The following is a 22377-nucleotide window of genomic DNA, read 5'->3' as shown; positions in this document are numbered from 1 at the left end:
TACACAGAAGGAGTACATGAGGGAGCATAGTCAGACGGGTAAATCAGATGAGCAAACAGTACATCGTCAGACAGGTAAATCAGAAGGAGCAAACAGTACAATCAAGTAAATCATGCATAGGGTGCAATATGAGCTAACGATCGGTGCATTAAAAACAAGTAGAAGTATAATACTGCAATAAAAGGCATACATTCGCTAGTTGATAATAGTCTAAAGAGGCCATTTCTTAGGGTGCTATATGAGCTAACGATCGGTGCATTATAAACAAGTAGAAGTATAATACTGCAGTAAAAGGCAGACACTCGTTAATTAATAATAGTCTAAAAAGGCCATTTCTTAGGATGCTATATGAGCTAACTATCGGTGCATTAAAAGCAATTGGAGGTATGATACTGCAAAAATGGCAGACATTCGCTAATTAATATTAGCCTAATGAGGCTTTCTTAGGGTGTGTTCAAGTAGTGAGAAAGACTAGTCCAGGATGGCCGACAAAGAGAGAGAGAGAGAGAGAGACCAGTCTAAGATGGCAGCCAAAATGTAGGGATTACAGAGTTTGGTTTCCCTTTCTACTCTGGGAATGTCGAGTTAGTCCATCTTCCATGTTGATTGAGGGGGAGAGCAGAGTTCAGCTTCTATGCTGCTAGATGGTGGCTTATCTCTGTTTTGCTGCTCCCTGACCGCGTTGGTATGTAGCTTCATGGTCATCTGGTGGGCAGGGGGGCGATTTATGGTTCCAGCTTTATGGCCCCAGCCAGATTAGCCAATGGAGAGTAAAAAAGCCCGCGAAAATACCAGTCACATAAAGATATCAGTATAGAAGTCCGGGCAAAGCGTAAAAAACCTGCATGAGTGTTTAAGATGATGGGATTGCGAGTAGTTGCCCTTCGAGTCGCCCCTGAAGCTGTTCAAATAGTTTTGTGTGCTGTATTCCAGGCAGAGAGTGAAAAGACCTGCATGGGTATTTTGGTAAATAGCTCTGCGTGCAGTTACCTTACAAATCACCACTGACGCTGCTGCTCACATCAGGCTTCTCCCAAGTTGCGCAGTGGTTGCCCCCAACACACCGGTAAACAGGGCATACCGGCACTGTGAGGGGGGAGGGGGGAAGCCTCCCGCCAAAATGCTGCCCCAAACATCTAGACAATGGCACACCGGAGCCGTTCCAGATGCCCCCCGTTCCGTACTCACCGAACCACTGGACGGCGGGGGGGGGGGGGGGGCCTCTCGTCGAATCACTACTGAAGACACACCACAGGGCACACCGGAGCCGCTCCAGACGCCGACCGCTCCGTTCTGAAAGAATCCTTGGAGGGGGAGCGCTTATTCACCCGCGCCGGCTCAGCCAGCGCCGACCCCCTTCCTCAGCGTCACCGATCCTATGCTGCCGAGGGTGCCCACCGATTCAGCCGTGTGTGCCTTTGGGCTTCTAGGGATGGATCAGCAACCGAGCTCCAGTGCCTTCCTCCGCCTTGTAGCGGGGGACCACTTCCAGCCCTCCGAAGTAGTCGAGCTGTCTGGAACAGGCTCCTGGAGTTTCAGCCGCCCCTTTTGATGCGCCGCTCTTATGCCGCCTTGGATCCAGTGCAGGGCTGGTGGCAGGGTGGTCCGCGGGGTCGGCTCAGCAGCACCGCGTCAGCGATGAGGGTGTCAGAATCGAAAGTCCGATTGGGGCATTTCAGGGGTCATTAGTCAATCCAGTTACTCGATCCAGTTACTCTTTCGTTCCGTTCTTCTTTCTCCTTTCGTTCCGTCGTGCTGGTAGGTGCTAACAGGGATAATGCCCGAATGGGATCCCCAGCACTGGGAGCTCCTCACAGGAGCTCCCTACCAGGCGGCCATCTTCCTCGTACCTTCCTCGTACTTCACTGGCCTGCTGCACTCTGGGCCCCCTGCTCTCCTCGCCTGCCGAACGCCATTACTCCTGGGCCCACACGTTTGCAGCTCTGCCCCGCGCTGCTGATCCCTTGGCTCTACCTTTAAGGGATCAGCGTGGCACCCCTATCCTGTGTCGCCATACTCTTGCAGTCCCTGCTGTGGGGGTGCACGACTGTCTTCCCCTGTGCCGACTCACCCTTTCCAGGACACCTTCATTATGGGGAAGCCCCGAAGGTAGCCAAACCAAACTTCCCTTTGATACAAAGAGAGCTGTCACCCGCTCTACTGCTGAGGAAGCAGACCCCCTGGCAATCACATCTCACTCTATCTCCCCACCAGCCCCGGAGGTTGAGGTCAAGTCCCTCTTGCTGGCAATGCAACGCAGCTTGACTGACCTTTACACCAAAATAGACTCGGTGAGCACTCGCATGGACTACATAGTACTGAAGGTGGAGAAACCTGATGAGCGGCTTAAGGAGGCAGAGAGGCATATTTCAGACACAAAAGATACCACCTCGCAGGTGACCCAACAAATGGCCCAGATGGATAAGCTCCTGAAAGTAATCCCCGCAAAAAACTAGGATTTGGAAGCTAGAAGCAGACGTAACAACATCCGCGTTACCGGAATTCCTGAGAGCGCGAATACTGGCCGGATGGAGGACTTTCTTGAACGTCTCTTACGCACCACCTTCGAAGCAGACGCCTTCTCCGCTCAATTCATTGTGGAGCGGGCACATTGATCCCTCGGCCGGCCCCCGGAGCTGTCCCGTGGCCGATAATTGCGCGCCTCCTAAGTTACAGGGACCGAGATGCTGCGCTGAAGCTAGCCAGAGAACATCATAACTTACAATTTGAAGGTGCCCATTTTTCATTATACCCTGATTTCACGATGGCGGTGCAGGAGGCCCGGCGCAAACTTCTCCCGGCTAAGCAGAAACTCCGCAAGCTCCAGATAGAGTATGCTCTACTGTACCCCGCCCGTTTGAGAGTCACCTACCGGGATAAATATCACTTCTTCACAAATGAACAGCAAGTGGGCGATTTTCTTCGAACTGTCAAAAAGAACACTCAGACGTAAGAATCCCCGGTCCACCTCTCCCAATCTCCATCATTAAGCGCTGAGTGAGCATCCTTCGTTCTGGTCACCGATGTTTCTTCTAGTATGAGTAGATTGGCTCTGTTGGAGTTTGTCCCCATCCCTCGGAGGCTGGCCCAGTCTGCTGCATTCCCGACGCCTCGGCTGGGAGCTCGGAGTGCGATGCAAAACTGTATGTACTCTCACCATATTCCGCTCATGCCGAACTGGGACACTTTACGCACTACTCTCAGACCACAGATAAGTGATGATGCTGCATGCATATTGACTGAATAATTTCCCCCGTTAAATACTATTCCCTCACTATATCTCATATTGGTACGATAAATCTCTCGACTGACGATGTCCTTTCATATGTACTACTCCGTTGTTGCTGGAGGTTGTTGCCAAGTACCCTCCCCCCCTGTAACAAGAATGGGGGAGGTTTTCGTAGCCCACTGGCGTACCCCCATATGGGAGATACCCCTAGATCACTCTTTTGGATAATGACTTTTCCCTTATTGCACTGTTGCAATGTGTTTTTTGTTCTGGGTGAGGGTAGTACTGCCGGCACGTTTGGGGTGCCGCTGTGGGTGGGAGGTGGAGGGGGGGGGGGGGTTATGCTAATTGTTCGTATTGTTTTTCAACCCACTGGACAGGCGCAGACTTTGTACCATGAATCACATGGCGTTATGTGTCGTACAGACCATTCCCTATCCTTCGTTTCGTAGTTTACCATGCCATTGCACGCTGAACCCTTACATCTAATCTCCTGGAACGTTTGAGGCCTTCGTGACCCTCGGAAGTGCAGGCAAATCCTTTCCTACTTGGGCAGACATCATGTACACATAGTGGTATGGCAGGAAACCCACCTCGACCCTTCCCGTTCCCCTACATTTGCTAGTAAATGGGCTATGAAACGTGTCTTCTCCTCTTACTCCACATACTCCAGGGGGGTGGCAATCGTGGTTAAGCGGAACTCACCCGTCATCCTAGGGGGCACACAACAGCACCACATGGGGCACATCTGTATACTGTGGGGCACACTGAGAACCCAGTCGGTTGTGATAGTGTATAGCTACACTGATGACCCAGATTTTTACACTACATTATGGGGGAGCATTCTGCAAGTAGGATCAACTCATATCATCTGGGGAGGAGATTTTAACACTGCTTTTAACTCAATGGTAGACAGATCTAACCCCCTCCCCATACACTACACCAGGATACAAACAACCATACAGGGCATACATAAGGCCCATGAACTCACTGATGTCTGGCGCCATGTACATCCTGGAGAAAAAGAGGGTACCCATTACACTGCTCTACACGCCTCCTGGGCTCGACTGGATTACTGGGTGGTCTCCCGGGGCGCTGTTTCCTGGGTCAAACGTGCCACCCATCCTGCCAGGACTTATTCCGATCACTCGCCAGTGCTCATAACAATTGCCCCTCCCGACCTGCGATCCATCTATGACAGCTTGCTCCGGAGACCTTGCTTTATACGGTGTTCAGAGCTGAGATTGGGGAAGAAATCACTGCTTTCTTTCAGACCAATTTGGACTCAGTCTCCACGTGGGTTTGGTGTGGGAGGCCTTCAAGGTCACGATACGCGGGGTTTGTATGGCCAAAAGCTTCGGAGTTTTGCGAGATTACGCCGTACCCTTCACAAACCAGAGAATGAACTCAAACAGGTGGAGACCGACCTCTGGGGGGCTAACTCGGGCCAGACCTTTCAACATTTAGGGATAAGCTCACGGAATATAAAAAAACAGCTGACTCCGAGGTACGCTTTTGCAGAAAATACTACGTTGCACGTAAATAGCCAATGCCCAGACAAGCAGCTAGCGCAATTAATCCGATGCCCTAGATTCGCCAATTAAGTCCTTGAGGTTAACATACTCGTACGGAGTATGGCACAGAGATAGCCAAGACATTCTACACACCTTTTCTGAATTCTATACTGCCCTGTATGGCACCTGCAGAAATGAATCCCCTGACATTGCCCCCTTCTTGCAGGATATTGCTCTTGGTTGGCTGGGTGACACAGCGGTAGTTCCTTGCGGCTCCTTTTAAAAATGATGAAATACACGAAGCGATAATGCAAATGCAGTCCGGTAAGGCCCTGGGTTCGGACGGCCTCTGTGTAGATTTTTATAAAGCATATATCGGCCAGTTACTTCCCGTTGTTAAACTCGTCTTTAACGAAGCACAGGAGTTGGGCTGTCTACCCCCCTCCATGAGACTGGCATTGATATCATCCCTCCTTAAGCCTGGTAAGGCATCAGATCTTTGTGACTCATACAGACCTCTATCCTTAATTAATACCGACACAAAAATCCTTGCGAAAATACTAGCTAATCGTCTCAGCCTGGTTTCATCCCAGGCCGGGCGACTACAAATAATCTTAGCACGCTCTTCTCCACTTTCCGCACGGTAGACCTAAAGAATACCCCTGGCCGCTGTATTCTTCGATGCTGCAAAAGCGTTCGATTCGGTGGAATGGGACTACCTTTTTGTAATCTTGCAAAACATGGGCTTTCCGCGGGGATTTATATCTCGAGTTCGCCTGCTTTACACCGAACCTGTAGCCAAAGTCCTTATTAATGCCCACTTCTCCTCCCCCATCCCGATATCTCATGGAACCCGGCAGGGATGTCAACTGTCGCTGCTCCTGTTTGCCCCAACGGTTGAACCCCTTGCTGCCAAAGTCAGACAGTATCATCAAGATAAGGCGCTCCGCTGCCCACTCCGACATATTTTGATTTCTCCGTATGCGGACAATATCACGTTATATGTCAGAGAGCCCCAGATAAACCTCAATCCGCTGCTTCTAGAGTTTGTGAGATTTGGGGGGCTATCTGGGATCCATATAAACTGGTCCAAATCTCAACTCTTTCCCCTTACCTCCTCAGTCACGGAATTCGCTCCGGACTTCCCGATTGAGTGGTGCCCTGACTAGGTTAAATACCTTGGCATCTGGATCTTCGCGAATCACGACGAACTGATGCGACTTAATTACAGTCGTGCCCTGGATGGGATTAGGGACAACATCACGCGCTGGATCGCCCTCCCGCTATCCATTGCAGGTCGCATATCCTTAATAAAAATGGTTATTCTTCCTAAACTTCTTTATTTATTCATGAACATACCCTATAACCCAGGTAGGACCTTTTTCACGATGCTCAGGACAGAACTCATCCGACTCACTTGGGGTGGCAAACAGCCCAGAGTACAGTGAGACATTCTCACCCGGCCCTACTCACAAGGTTGTTCGACATACCAAATTTCAAACTTTATTACACCTGTGTGCAGGCTCATTATGCACACTTCTGGTTCCACCCCCCCAGATATATGCCTCAGGTGGCCGCCGAGCACTAGCTATTGGATCCCATACCTATAGATGGCGCTATATTCACGGCCATTACTGCATGCGCGGATGCTCCATCCTCAATCACCAGTACTGTTAAGGTGTGGCAACATATTGCTACAAGAACCCAGGCCCCTATGCTGTACTCACCTTTTCTCCCTCTAACATATCACCCGAAAATGCCAGTCCTCCAGGAGGGAGTTTAAAAAAAAACTCTAGCCAAATATGGAATTAAGAATTGGGGAGACCTCTACCTCCAAGGGAAATTCTGTACCTCGCAACAACTCTTCTCTGCGCAGTCCCCTTCCCCTATGGACATCTTTTTATACATCCGGTTGCGTCAGGGACTTAAGGAACATACTCCTTCCTTCCCCCGAGAACCTCCGGAGGTAGCTGCGCTTCGCCTCATATTGGCCAGAGACGCAGCACCCCATTTAGTTTCTTCCCTTTACCATTCGCTCTACACCAGTCAACACCCTTTACTGAACACTTCCAGGGTTAAATGGTCTGCAGAACTGGAGCTAGCTATTACTGAGGAGCAGTAGACCTATTTTTGCAGGCAAACGGAGCAGAGCACGTCCAGTAGCCACCTCCGGATTCTTCATTACAAATACTTACACCGTACATATTATACACCCGCGAAACTCCATCGCTTTAAGCTACGGGATGATGATAGATGTGGCTGATGTGGGACTACGGGGGCCGACTTCCTTCACTTGGCTTGGGACTGCACTGCGGTGCAGGAGTATTGGCTCCTGGTACTTGAAGCTTTGGAACAGATGACATTGCTACGCCTCTCACACACTCCCCTCTTCGCCCTCCTTGGCTACACCGAAAGTATAGCAGTGACACACAGAAAATTTGTTTCATTCAGCCTCCTCCTCGCCAGACGGTGTGTTGCATGCAGATGGGGTCAGGGACGGGCACCTAAATTTAAGGAGTGGATCCGGGACTTGGTGTTTTGGCAGGACCAAATGTACGCTTTCGCTGAGCTGCTCCCCCTAACCTCCCGTCCTCGGGACAATTGGGTTCCCCTCACAACATATCTGCTTACATATCCTATTGCTAATTAGGGCTGGGCGTAGTTTGCAAAGTAGCGCTTCGCAAAGCTACGTTTCGCACTACGCAAACTACGTGTAGCACTACGCGAACTACGTAGTAGCATGTTTGCACTGTGCAAGATGCCGTTTTCAAGGATTGCACAGTGTGGACAAGCATCCGGCACTGTGCAATCATTGAAAACGGCATCTTGCACAGTGCGAGTTGTAGTTTTCTGCTGCTCAAGGAGATTTTTCCTCGAGCTGACTGGTAGTTTCTCATCGCGAGCGGTTGCGAGCATACGCGACTACTCGCAATGAGAAAACAGACCTCCTCGCGTTGAGAATCTCGCAGGGAGGTTTATTTTCAACGCTCGCGATCGGCAACTTGATGTTGCTGATCGCGAACGAGGAAAAAGTCTCGCCAGGATGTCATTTTGCTTGCTCGCAGTCGCCAACTTGACGTTGAGAACACGAGCAAGCAAAAAATGACCGCTGTACTACACTACGCGTGTTCGCACTGTGCTACGTGCAGCTCACCTAGTGAAAAGTTGCGCAAACTTCGCAAACTACTCGAGCGTAGCGTAGTGCTTCGTCCAGGCCTATTGCTAAACCCGATAATACACAGACTGATACAGTGCCACCCACTTGAGACCCTCATACCTGTAATAAGCTGTTATAAGGCCCAACTCTTCCCCCATTTTATTTTCTCATGAACTCGCCTTACAACTGAATGCTGCTATTTTGTGTATTACACGGTTTCCCTTATTATATTGCCTCTAATGTTTCTATGGATGGATTGTTTGCCCACTGTGTTTTATTGGCCTTCAGACCTATTTCGCCAATTCATTGTTCTTGTTCCATCTGTACACCTGTAATGATACCGTCTGTACTTATGTCTGCCTACTCTGTTTTTGTTTTTAAACGTATAAATGAATTAATCATTATTTTTTTTTTTTATTAAATTTTTTTTTCTAAAGAGCCATTCCAGGCTAGCTCCTTGATTGACCTACACCTTGTGTGCCTCTGGAGCTTGGAACATGACCACAACATGAGAACCTGCGCTGATTCCTGTGCCATGCACACCAAGTTCTTGAGGGAATGAACCCTCAAACTCCTTGCTGCCCGACTAGCTACGCCATTACGTTCTCCAGCTCACTCAAGAAGAAAGTCCCTGGATCGGTCACAGAGTCCTCGATCCTCCTTGCATTCCAGGTCCTCGGACCACTTGGGCAAATCTCTCTTAAAGAAGTAAACTCGTCCATCTGCCGTCGTGAAGAGGGAGCGTCTGCTTTGAGGCCTGGCTCCACAGTTGGGTTAGCACCTAGGTCAGCTCCACATTTCCAGAGGTTCTGGGAGCCAGAGCAACCCTTGCTCAACTCCTCAAGTTTTAAGAGGCCATGCGCCTCATATTTGAGCAACCCGCGCCCGCTGGCGTACCTTCGGTCCCCACGGGTTCAGGAGGGGCCTGCTGGCTCCACACCAGCGGCCCCAGCTCCAGTCGGGGCCTGTGGATCCACAGATGGATCTGGTCCAGCGCTGAATCTACCACCTTGAGCTTTCCCTGAGCCAGCTCTAATACCGGCTCACCCTCGTCATTGGCAGCGCCGTACCCATTCTGATCTCTGAAACGGAACAGGAGGGTAGTCATCCAATGCTGACTGGAGCCATGCCTTCCATGCCTGGGCCCTCTTCCTACGGGATTGGAAAGGGCTTGATTGGCAGGCGTCGCTGGATCTTCATGAATACCAGCCCTTAGAGCCTCAGATGGACTGGAGTGAGGACTTTGTGGAGGCCAGTGGACTGAATACTTCCCCAGATACTAGTAAGCATTCTCCTCCTACTGTGGCTACAGAGGAGGGAGCATCCTTTGCAATGGACCTGGACCTTAGCCTGTGTTTAGTGGCAGAGAATTAACGAAGAAGCAACCCCCTGAGGGCTTGCATGCTTATTCCACCAGAGCCAAGTCTGCGACCACTGTGTTAACAAGCAGAGTTCCTTGTTCTTTACCACTCCCAACATTCTCCACTCAGTCTTATCTACTGTTCATTGCCACATAAAGCAGGGTTTGCTGATGCCTTTCTGGCCTTTGTGTGGAATATCGCAATTGAGTACACTAATCTGTGGATCATAAGCGATATCAAAACCTGAGTTATCTTGCCTGATCTCCTAAATCTAAACCTTCCGCATAAATGCCCTTGAAGCGCTCCGTTATGATCAGCCTGTCACTGGGGCCACAAATGATACATGCCATATGCTTCACACCAATTTTGCTTCAGAGGATCTGATCTCAGTCAGAGGAGCACAGACCATTACCTGGAGCGATCACCTCTTAACGTGCTTCAAAGACAGAGCAGACCTGATGTCCTATTCCTTTGTGTGCATGTGTAGGAAGCAAAGCCGTTTGAAGTGTAAGTGAGGCTGGGTACAGCTCCCCCCCAACCATCCTGGCAGATTTCTCATCCTGTCCGCACCTAAGTCCCATTTGTCTCACTGTCTAGGAGAAATACACAAACCTCAACAGCAGAGCCATTCATAGTCATGTGACTCCAGAACCTGGCAAAAGGCACAAATGGTTGGAACAATAAAATACCAACTTTTTAAAAGGGGCATTTTCAGAATTGTGACTTAAAATCCGACTTTACCATTAAAGAGGATTCTAAATTACAAATCATTTGAGTCTAAACATCACATCTCTCTTTGCTCCCAATCCAAAGTTAGCAGTTATTAAATATAATAAGGTAACCCAGTGTTAGTCATTGGGAAAGAAAGGCCTTACCACAGTGAAAAATTACATTGTTTTTCACTGCCAGGACATGTAAATTGTAAGTACACATGTCCTACTAGTTACATACCATTCATCCTGCCTACATTAAGAGTGACGTAGTATTAAAAAAGAATGTGTGGGGGCGTGGCTTCGGCGGCAATGGAGTAAGCAGCGACTCCCATGAGCTCCTGTGCCCCGCTGCCTGTTTAAGCCATCTTGAGCGGAATCTGGGGGCTACTCATCATCTCTGGGGCTAGGAGAGCCCCTGGCTGCGTGGGGTGCAGTGTGAGCGACGACGGGGCCCCCGAGAACGGTCTGCGAGGAGGCGGTGTGATGGCGAGGTCCTGGCTGGTGGTCGCGCCCGCTATTTTGCTTGAGGGGCCGGAGGCGAGCCCCTTCACCCGGACCCGGGCAACCTCCCCTGGGTGACTCCCGGCGACGACCTGGTGGGCCCCACAGAGCGGCCCGGGCGCGGGCTCTGCCCTTGTGCTGCAGCGCCGAGGCTTGGTGCAGCTGCCGGTGGTTCCGGCCGGAGGGAGCCTCGAAGCCCTGTGGCTGGGGCGGGCGCCGGACTCGGAGGCAGGCTGCCCCTGTGAGCGGCGGAGAGGCCTGCGGGAGCGGCGAACCTTGGCGCCGGCCTACCTGGAGGCGGCTGTGCATCGGACCCGGGGCTGGGCTCCCCCGGTGGCTGGCGGAGAGGCCAGAAGCGGATTCGGGAGCTGGATTGCTGAAGGGACGTGACACGGCGGAGGCGAGGCAGGCCCGGAGCGTCGCTGCAGCCGCCATCTTAGACACAGGCCTGGACACAGCCGGCGGTGGCATTGCTGAGCTGGGGAGTCCTGAGGCACTGGCGCAGGGGCGGAGGTGAGGTGCATCTGCTGGGGGCTGTGGGGGGTGCGGCTGAACGCGGTGGGCGCCCCCTCGCCCCTAGTGTTGTTGGCGGGATGCGGCCCGGCGCCCTGCGCCCCTCCCCCCTTGTGGCCTAGGGCCTGATCTACACCCCGTGCCCGGCGAGGGAGCGTGGGGACCTGCAGCCCTCTGGAGCAGGGAACGCACAGAGCTACGGAGCCTTTTGTCTGTCTACTGACTGCCCTCTTGCATGTCCTGGACTGCTTCGGCTGGGGGCATCGGGAGGCAGCCTGCATGGTGAGGAACGGTGTGATGCTGCGGGCCCTCCTTGTGGGGATGCGAATTGGTCTGGGGCCCGGGGGCCTGCGATGCTCCCCGACTAGCGTGCCATCCCTGAACCAGCGGTGGTATACCATCGCGCTCGGCTGGACCTTGACTAATTACAGCCTGCCCCCCTGACTGGTGGTGTGGACTTGGAGGGGGGTGCAAGGGCCCTACAGAAGTCTGGAACTGTTTCTGGGTGCTGGTGGATGACGGAGGGAGGAACTGCCTGCCACTGAGAGTTGCCCTGCTCCTTACCGCTCGGGAGCCCTGCTCTTGGTGAGGTGGAGAGGACTTTGGCCTGTCTGGGTGGAGGGGCTGGCCGAGGAGACTACTGGTGCTACTAGATCCGGGCCCTCAGCGGTGGAGGTGTCCCTCTCACGGCCTGCTCGAGTGGGCTACAACTCCTTAAAGCAGAGCTAGGGAAGCTGCATCACCTGGGACATTGCTTCTCTATACTGTGAGCGCTCTCATATCGTGCCTCCCGGCCTGTAGCCTCCCCGCCTCGAATGCGGCGCTCTGTGCAGCGCTCTGTCCTGCTGGGCCCTGTCTTCTGCCTGCATTGCTTGGGGGCGCCCTCGGTGTGCCCTCCGCCGAGGCCTGTGGTGGTCGGGGGGCCCCAGCCTCTAGCCACTGAGCTGCTGCCATCTGGGGGGACCCGGTGCTTCGACACACTGAGAGGGAAGCGAGAGGACTTGTGGTGACGAGGCCCGGCGTGGGCCCTTCCCCGCTGACTATCCCCTTGAGTCTACGGGGTTGCACCCTGCTTGCAGTGGCACGGGCACGTGGCCCTCACCTGCAGGCCTGATCATGACACGGTCCAAAAGAGGCAATAAGGACCCGGCGGCGACGACTAAAGACACGTCGGTGATGGCTATGTGGGGCAAGACTGGAGCGGCGGCGCCGACCGACGGGCCCACAGAGGTGGCTGCGGACTCGCCACCGGTGCCACAATCCTTTATGGCCTCCTTCATGTCTGATCTCAAGACGGAGATAGGCTCCCTACGCACGGAGGTGCAAACATGTGTCAAGGAGATGCGCAAGGAGGTTACGGAGCTGGGCGACATAGTGGGCAGCCTGGAGAAGTTGGTCGACGCTCGCACAGAGGTCCAGGAACAGCTGTGGCAGAGAGTGGTGGCCCTGGAAGAGCAGAATATTGAACTGCAGGTTAAACAGGAGGACCTTGAGAACAGGAGCCGCCGGAACAACCTCCGAATCCGTGGCGTTCCGCTCGACGAGGAAGGGACGGATATTTTGAGCTACGTGGCGCAGCTCTTGCACGAGGTATGGGGAGATGAAGACGCCCCCCCCCCCCGACTTTGGATCGTGCTCACCGGGTATATGGACCGGCGGGTAGGGCGGGCCTCCTCCCAGACATCCAGACGCGGGTGCACTACTTCACGGAAAAGGAAGCCATCTTGAAAGCGGCCCAGGACAAGCCCAACCTCACCTACGGAGGCCATAAAATACAGATTTTTCAGGATCTGGCTCCTAACACCCTGCGTCTGAGACGAGCCTTTCGGCCAGTGACGGAGAAGTTGAGAGCTCTTAACATTGCCTACCAGTGGGGTCACCCCTTTGCCCCTATCTTTCGCTGGCAGGACAAGCGCAGGGTCATCCGGTCATACCATGAGGCAGCGCAACTTCTCAAGCTACCGGAATCGCTGACCCACAGCCCGTCACGATCACGTCAACAAGAGAGAGTCGCTGCCCGCCCTGCCTGGACCAAGGTTCGACGCTATCGTCGATCTCCGGTGGATGAGAAATCCGCATCGCAGGCCAAGCAAGACATTATAGCGCACATCCGCTCTCTGGAGGGTGACCGAGATGGCCGGTCCTCCCAACCGCCCACCCCATGATCTGGACTTCGTTGGGACATATTCTTCCTTGGCTCCTCCTGGCACTGTGGGACGCCTCTTTGCCCCCTGCCCTGAGGTGCTGTCTTGACGCGCTGCCTACACGGCCACTCCTGGCGACGCCTGGACTCCCTTGCTTTGCTGCAGTCGCCGGCCAGAACACCAGTCTCCCTGTAAATGCAGGCAGCTTGCACCCCTGCGGCGTCCTGCCCTGACCTGCACTTGGGGACTCAGCTACCCCTGCCTACGGCGTGTGGGCCCCCTCTGATGCTGCTCCCGCGGTGGACCTGGACCTGTAGGGGCTCTTCCTGTAGTACAACGACTGGTTCGCCATTAGGACCTGAGCGATGGCCGCTGATATGCCCAACTGCTCTGCCCAGTTGTGTGGTGCCCCTGGACTCGGTTTGAGCGGCGGGGCTACCGGGGTCGGGATCTCCTATCCTGCCTGGGAGTACCCCCTGTGCTGCCCCAAATCCTGTGTGCGTCCAAACCCTCGGGTAGAGGATGCCTGGTGTAGTTCGAAATGGCCCTGTTGGCCTTTGTTGTTCTTGGTAAACGCAAGGCGTGTTTGGCCTCCTGCTATTCCCTCTCTTCCTCTCTTTCTCTTCCTCTCCTTTCTTTTGCTTTCCCTCCTTTGGCTTTCCTCTCTTTCCCTTTCCTCTGGTCTGGCGGGTGATGGGGTGGGGTTGGGGAGACGGCTACCATCTGGGGGGGGGTGGATCCTTTGACAGACCCCTATGGGCGCCTTTCCCTGCGCTGGTGGGTGCGGGAAACGTGGGCGGGTTCTGCTTGTCACTTGCTATGGCTGCAACTGTGCCTAGAACCCTGAAGGTCTTGTCACTTAACGTTAAGGGCCTGAACTCCCCTAACAAGCGCAAGCAGGTTTGGTGCTATCTCCTCCAACAGCAACCCGACATTATTTACCTTCAGGAAACCCACCTGTTACAGGGCGACACACGTCGCATGGCCCATCCCAAATACCCTCTTCAGTTCTGGGCAGCTGCGGACACTAAAACTGCGGGGGTGGCCATACTATGCAGAGCTGGCTTCAGGCGGGGAGACTCCAGACCCTATAAGAGTGGGGATGGGCGCTTCCTCAAGGTCACGGTGTATGCGGGAGGGCGCAGGTTCACTTTATGTAACGTGTATGCTCCTAACCAGTTGCAGGACCGATATCTTCAGCAGCTTCTGAGGGAACAGATACCTTGTGGAGAGCCGCACCTGCTACTGGGGGGGGGGGGGGGACTTCAATCTAGTGTGGGACCCTGACCTGGATCGATGTGGTGCTGCCCCTAATGCCTCCGGGGCGATGTCCTCAGCACTGCGCAAGCAAATTGCAGATCTGGGCCTACTAGATGTGTGGCGCTATCATAATCCGGATCTAAGAGATTATTAATTCTATTCACACTCCCACAGGTCTCACTCCCGTATTGATTTCCTCTTTGCGTCGCTGGGAATACTCCGAGACACGTTGGGAGCCTCCATCTCGGACATTTCCCTGTCGGATCATGCCCATGTGGAGAGGTCCCTCCAGGACCCGGCGGCGCGCCCTACGCATGTCGCCCGTTGATCTTTTCCACCGAGCGTTGTTCGAGACGCTGACGATGTGGATAGCATTCGGGAAGCTATAGACGCCTACTTTGCCTCTAATGCCACCCCGGATATGTCTTTCCCGGTGGTCTGGGATGCCTTCAAGGCCACGATTCGGGGGCACATCACCTCCCTGGCAATTGCACGGAGGCGCGCGGCCTGCAAATTAGAAGCCGACTTGGCAGAGGACATTAAGAGGGCCGAGAGGCAGGATCGGGAGCGGTCGTCGCGAGACACTAGGAGGAGATTGGCCAATCTCCGAGGGCAACTCAGACTCCTGCGCACCAATAAGGCGGAGGGTGCCCTGTTGACCCTGAAGCAAAAATACTTTGAAGGGGGTGACAAGGTGGGCCGACTGCTGGCGGGACGGCTGCGAGCGCGCACTGCCAAGGCTCACATAACTAGTATTCAAATACAGGACGGATCGAAAGTAGTCTCGGAGAAATCCAAGCAAGCTGCATTTGTGGACTACAATACCTCCCTGTATGGTTGAGAATCTGTCTCGGTAGATGCGATAGCGGCCGTCCTGGATGACTACGAAGGACCGACGGTACCAGCTGGGGATGCAAGGGCGCTGGAAGGCCCCATTACGGAGAATGAGGTCACGGCGGCGATTAAGGACCTCCCTTTGGGGAAGACACCGGGTCCAGACGGCCTGCCACTATCTTTCTATCGCACATTTCAGACTCAGCTTCGACCTTACCTCCTGCGGCTGTTCAACTCTTTCTCTGCAGAGGTGGGTCCATCCTCTGACATGGGCATGGCCGAGATAGCGTTAATACCGAAGCCCGGGAAGGACCCCACACTGTGTGCGTGCTACCGCCCTATCGCCTTGCTTAATACGGATCAATGGAGACTTAACACAGCCGCTGGCAATCCACAGGGGCACTAGGCAGGGGTGCCCCCTCTCCCCCCTCTTATTCGCCCTTGCAGTGGAACCCCTCGCAGAGCTAATACGGCGTGACTCGGGCATCCACGGGATAGCGCACGGTGGGCGGGATCACAAGGTGGCGCTGTTTGCGGATGACCTGATCCTTACTCTCACGCGCCCGCGAGAATCCTTGCCGGCTGTCCATAAGGCGCTCTGTCTCTTCGAGAGAGCTTCCGGCCTCAAGATCAACCACGACAAGTCCTGGGCTCTTAATCTTACCATCCCGGCGAGGGACCTATCCGCCCTGAGGGGAGTTGTGCCCTACTAGTGGGCTGAGCGTCATATCAGATATCTAGGCCTCACCCTGACCCCCTCCCTAGATGACTGGACCTCTCTCAACTGGCGTGCCTGCCGAAAGGAGGTCCTGGAGGACTTGCGGCGGTGGAAGCCCCTGATGTTGTCCTGGTTGGGCCGCCTTCACGCTATCAAAATTTCGATCCTCCCCAAAATTCTCTACGTGTTCCAATGCCTTCCCACTCCCATCCCGCTTCACTGCATACGCAGCCTACAACGCGAGCTCACATCTTTCATCTGGGGTGGTAAACGTCCACGTTTCTCCCAGAAAATTCTCATAGCTCCGCGAGATAGGGGAGGACTAGCTTGCCCTAACCTGGTCCATTACTACTGGGCTGCACACCTTCGATTCGTGATAGAATGGGGGGTGAGAGAAAGTGAAAAAGGGTGGCTGCACATGGACAGGGCGGTGACGGGGCGTACCATTTGGGACCTGCCGTGGCTCCATCGAGCAGCCCGCTCCAGAAGTGCCTACCTTGCAGTGCCCACGAAAACGGTACTGGACATCTGGGACGCTACCGGTGTATCCAGGGGTCTCACCATGTTCCCGTCCCCGCATACCCCCATAGCGGCAAACCCTCACTTCCCGCCGGCCTATCAAACTCGGGCATTTGAGAACTGGGTGCAGGGGGACTGTAGGGTGCTCTGTGACCTGTTTGACGGGGGCTCATTTAAATCGTTCGATCACTGTCTGGAGTAATTCCTCTTGCAGCCCACTGCACAGCTGCAATATGCCCAACTGCGACATTGGGCCTCCGATGGTGATACATACCGAGCTGCCACAAGCGCCTTCACCCCCTTCGAACGTCTGGCGCGCACCCTCGGGGGACTGAAACGGCTGGTCTCTCAGATTTACCACATTCTACAGCATCCACCACTCACACCTATCCACCCGTATCAGCGCCAATGGCAGATAGCGGTCGATACGGACATTACGCCCTCGCAGTGGGCAGCGGTGTGGAGAGACATCCCCAAGGTCTATCGGAGCATCCCGCAGAGGGAAAATGCCTATAAACTTTTAACTCAATGGTATTACACTCCCCTGCGACTTCATAAGATGTTCCCCAATGTCTCGCCACTGTGCTGGAGGTGTCGAACTGCGACGGGGGACTTTGTACACGTATGGTGGGCGTGCCCGCTCCTCACTGTCTCCTCTATCTCCTGTCTCTGGCCTCTTTCTTCTTTTCTTTCCTTTCCTTTCTCTCTCCTTCCCCTGTAGCTCTTCTCTGTGCTCACGGACCTCTGTTGGGTCGTTCCTGTGTGTTGGGTTTGTTCACCTCCTATTTACCCGCCCTGATCTGTCCTTGGGGCTCTACTGATGCTGACCAACTTTAACAGCTCATCCTAAGCCACGCGGCCGGCCCCCTTGGTGTTGTAGGCAAGGCGCTGTGTTAGGCAATTAGACTACGCAAAATTCATTGCCCACTCTTCGCGGCCGGCCTCGGATAGAGGTTGTAGGCTTAACGCTGTGTTAGTGTGCCCCTCCCAGGGGTCTTGTTCTAAAATAAAACAGACTTATAACAAAAACAAAAAAAAGAATGTGTAGGCCTGGCGAAAGGTTTACTTTGGTATGTCAATATAGCGATGTAAAACTGCACTACAGGCTGCAATGACAGGCCTAAGGCATATTTTAAGGTGCTACTTTAGCAGATGGCACAATGAGTGCTGCAGGCCCACCATTAGCATTTCATTTGAAGGCACTGGGTAAATGAAGTAACAATTCCAGGGTCTTAAACCCAAATTAAATATGCTGACTGGGTGTATGCAAATTTTACCATGTTTTCGTGAGAGCACAAGCAGTTCACCACTGGTTAGCAGTAGTAAAGTGAACACAGTCCTAATGCCAACTAGAACGGATTTAAACAAGACTGGAGGAGTGAAGGCAAAAAGATTGGAGCAATACCTCGCAAAGGATGTTGGATCTTACATAGATCCTTTGAAGTGTTGTCTCCTCCACACTGGCCTTTGTCTAGGGGACATTCTGCTATTGCAGAAATCGATCATTTCTGAATGGCCCACTACACAGGCCAAGGGAGTAACCAGGGATCAGACCTAGTTTTTCGCCTCGACTGAAATATACCCCAAAAGGTTCACAGAACCAAGCCTTCCACTCTCTCAGTATTTCCTATTAGTGCAAACCCTATTAATCCTGCCGGTTCCTTGACAGTGAGTCCATGCCCCAGTGGCCAGTACCTATTCCGGCAAAGTGTACTTTTTGCCAATGGTGAGGGCCCAGCAGCTCCCACAACAATAAAGTTTTACAAAACCCAAGTCAAAACAAGATGCGCATTGACAAAACCAAAAGACTAACACCCAATGTCAGACCAGTTTGGCTTTGCCAGTGCTTGTTTATTTCTGTTTCACATAATTTTGTTGAAACTAGCTACACTGATTTTCCATTATGAATATGCTTCAAAGAAATGGGAGTAAAGTAAAACTTGAATTTTTTTCCTAGTTGTATTTTTGTGTGAACATTTTATTTTGAATGTAAAGAATCATCAATCTACTTTCAAGCTTCTGCAAATATTTACATCCAATCAGAGAGCATTCTGGGATTGTTATACATAGCCTCATATTGTTAAACTTTGAAATAACTTTCAAAAAATTTCACATGTTGTTTTAAATGGTAGTTCCATGTAACTGTATTTCGTCAGGTCAGGTGACCGGAACCTTCCCCCACAATATTAAAGATCGCCGTACGACACTTGTTTAGCATTTGAACACAGACGCCATCGCCTAACCATACATTGGGAAATTACGGGTACATCGTATAAGTGGCGTTTCCGCATCACACCTTATCAAATGCCCTCAAGCATTTCTCATTGCGCAGCAATCTGTTCACCATCGATCATCGCGTCTAGTATAAAGAATTTAAGACCCCTGATGAAGGGAAAGCCCGAAATGCATTGGGGAGAAATGTTTGAACAAAAAAGAAAAGATGCAAGATTTACTTAGTGTAGAATCTATAGTATGGTATTGAAAACAAAACAAATGAAATACAGTTACATGGAACTACCATTCAAAGCAACTTGTGAAATTTTTTGAAAGTTATTGAAACGGAGTGCTCACTGGGGACATTACTCTCACGGGAGCCAACGCTTGACCTTCAGTTTATTTACCCTCACGCTCAGGAGGGTTCACCAATGAGGCACCCAGAAAGTGTTTAATTTCCATTACCTTAATTAACCAAGGGGTGCAAACGCCCACGTTGCAATTGGATTTCACTATAAACTAGAAGCTAGAGGGTTTGTGCTGCAGGGGGTTGGTCCTACTTGTCCTAAGGACAAAGTAAGCATGAAAACCTGTTGTTCTTGACCCAAAACAATATGTCCTGCACTTCAGGCCATAGGAATTCCACACCACGGGAGGCATGCCACCCACCATACATATGCAAGAATCACACGCTGTCTGGTGCTAAACCCAATTCATGCAGGCCAAGGATAAGTCAAATGCACAGCCACAGAGCTTTACTGAGTGGCCCAGTAGGCCCCACTCCAGTGATGCTGCTAAATGGAACCTTTCACATTACTGATTCTTCTGGGTACAAAACTGGTGTGCTGCCACGACTGCTCTTGTGTCACTTAACACCAGTAAGGGTAGTAGCACTCCATCTACACAAGAATATCGCTTGGTGCGCCTCTCCAGTTATAAGCAGACTGCATTATCGTGAGGCAAGCCTAGGTCATGTCACATGCACATGATCTGTGTTCGTCCATGACGAAAAATGTGTACCAGGAATTCAGATATTGATGCAGCTAGGCACTGCGGGCAGGGATGCATGTCATTCACCATGCAGGGGGCTTTTCTGTCCCAGCACCACCTTGTACAACATTTTTCCCAGCTAAGTTGGTGTTGAAAACCCAAAATTCCTTTCTGCTTAAAGCTGTCCTCCATTTCATATCAGACAGGCTATCACTCTCTGAATTCTTATCTCCAGCTATTCTCTCTTAGGATGAAGAGAAACTCGATTGTTTGGAACCTAAAGAGGGAACAGTTTTTTTATATAGATCACACAAAAGAACATTGGATTGGTGATCAGCTCTCTGGTGTTCGTTGGGTCAAAGAAGAGCAAGGCAATGCAAATGTGAACTATCTCCAGATGGATTGTTCTCTGCATGAAGATCTGCCATACACTGACTAAGAAGCAGCCTGCAGAGGCTTTTGGACTTGTTTCACTAGAGCCAAAGCTGCTACCACTGCACTGGCAGGCGAAGTGAATGTTCTAGAAAATTGTCAGGCAGCAATGATGCTGTTACACACATTCATCAAGCACTACTGCCTAGATAGTCCGGTCCGTTGAAAGGCATTTATCCCCACTCAGTCTTGCAAGACTGTTTGACTTGAGCCAGTTCACAACCCTACCACCTACACAGTACTGCCATGGTATGTATTCACAAAGTGAGGAATTTTCTGTTAAAAATATCCATCCAAACAACAAACTACTTTCCTTTGTTAATTGTCTTTCAGGTGGATACTCTGTCTAACCACAGATTCTTCACCAATCATGCTGTCTCCCCTTTCTGTGAAGTGGACTCTTCCATCTGAAAAGTTTCCAATTTAGTGATCTGCACACTGGTCATGTAAATCTGTTGACAGGCTTTGTGCGTAAGGGCAAGAACAGCCTGGTATAGCTACTGACATCAGTGTGCATTGGTGACGCTTGTATGTGGCTTCGATCACTTATTGAGTGGAACAAAGAAGGCGGGAGATGCACTGTGAAACCCTGCTGTAGCGCAGAATTACTGCTTTGAAGTTTCCCAGTCTAGTCTGACTCCTGGGGAATATTCACTAGGTGAGGAATCTGGCTATGAATCAGGTGTCCACCAGAAAGATAATTTCCTAAGGTAAGTAACTTGTCCTTTAGTGCTTTTGTTCACTAGCCAATGAGGCTTTAAAATGTTTCCATATGGAAGCAATCTTCAGATTAGTACTATTGTGTGTGATCATGTACAAGAATGTAAAAATGTTTGAGAAAAGGAGAAGGAATTCCAAAAGTGTTCATGCTTGAAGACAGCCTTTGCTTTTTAAACAGGCATTTGAAAAAAGCTTCTCACAGTCTTCCACGTTGAAAGAGCCCACATTTGGACCATTCACACTTTTGAGACATCTCACAAAGCTGTTGATGGGTGATTGACATCCCGGTTCTGTGAAAAACCTCGGTAGGAAAACAGTGAGAAACCTTCATCTTCCAAGAGAAGACATGTCCTTAATCCTTAGCCAAGGAATGTACAAGATGTATCCTGGCAGGCAAGGTCATTGCCAGATTTTCTTTATATTCACTTAAGAGAAACTTACAAACAAGAAACTAAAAGAAAATAGCAGAAAATTATGTGGTCAGTGGTTATTCTAAAAATCTGGCATGCATCTGGCCCTCCAAAGCCACTTTGAAAACTCATGCCTTAGCTAAAGTTTAAATTGTGAAGCAGCATACAGAAGGAAAGTTTAAACAAGATTCACTGAATTTTTTAAAATTATTTAAATCTCTCGTTAAGGCCAAGTTACAATTTGCAGGTCCCATCCAGTTGTGAAGAGAGTACTGAAAGGGTTAAAAATACTGGGAAAAAAGATTGTTTGAACAGAAGAAATAACCTGGCAAATATTAATATTCGTGGCATAAATCAGTTGAAAATGTAGTGATCGTATGAGTGATTTATATACCTAGTATAAATAATCAGCATTCTTGTGGTAACTGCCATATTTGATTTTCGGGCTTAAATGAAAGAAGGCATACCCGTTTTGTTTTTTGTGATTTTTTTTTAAAGTTACATAGTTGTCAGTATTATGGTTAGTATAGATGTTAATACAACTCTGAAAACCTTTGGTCATCTTAAACACACCTTTTAAAATAAAAACTTTGATTTTTGTTTCATTCAAGCTTTTCTGGGGTTATAATTCTCCTGCCTATCGTGACTCGCACTTTTTAGAACTCTTGTGTTCCGTAGTTAAAATGTATTATTGTCACAGGAGTGACAAAAACCTCCCTTCGATGACCCCTCGTGGTTGAGCCCTTATTCTTGACTTAGCAAATTCCTATTTGCTGCTGTGAAAGTGACAAATGGGCTTTGACACACTAGTGTGAATGATGTGTGTTAAAGCAGAATGTAAAGTAATTTTTGTTCTCATTATTTTAGGCATTTCTAATTGCAGACCTTTAAATTGAAAAAAATAATGTGCATTTTGTTTTCCAGGATGTATGGTTTGTTTCAGACATCGTTTTATTTTGGATATATGGCAGTATTCAGTACAGCATTGGGAATTATGTGTGGTAAGCTCAAACTAACTTTTACAACTTTTTATTGAAGCTACCTTTAGATGCATTCATTTGGTCTACATGTGGTTATTGCCAATTTGAATTCTTCCACTTTAAGGTTGTTTCCTTCCTAATTATATAGGAACAGAGCCTACATACATC

The 22377-nt window shown here is 50.9% G+C and overlaps 1 protein-coding gene across 1 annotated transcript in view; it reads left to right on the top strand.

Moving 5' to 3' along the window:
- The window catches only part of TM9SF3 (transmembrane 9 superfamily member 3), a 300030-nt gene that overhangs the window by 265894 nt on the left and 11759 nt on the right, over positions 1 to 22377 (top strand). Inside the window, exon 14 of the mRNA XM_078643122.1 lies at positions 22154 to 22230. Coding sequence (XP_078499248.1) covers positions 22154 to 22230 — 77 coding nt within the window. The remainder of the gene's footprint in view (positions 1 to 22153; positions 22231 to 22377) is intronic.

Source organism: Lissotriton helveticus, chromosome 5_1, assembly GCF_964261635.1.
Source record: "Lissotriton helveticus chromosome 5_1, aLisHel1.1, whole genome shotgun sequence".
NCBI classification, from domain to species: domain Eukaryota; kingdom Metazoa; phylum Chordata; class Amphibia; order Caudata; family Salamandridae; genus Lissotriton; species Lissotriton helveticus.
Note: the sequence above shows the minus strand (reverse complement) of the source record. Positions and strands in the feature narration are given on the sequence as shown.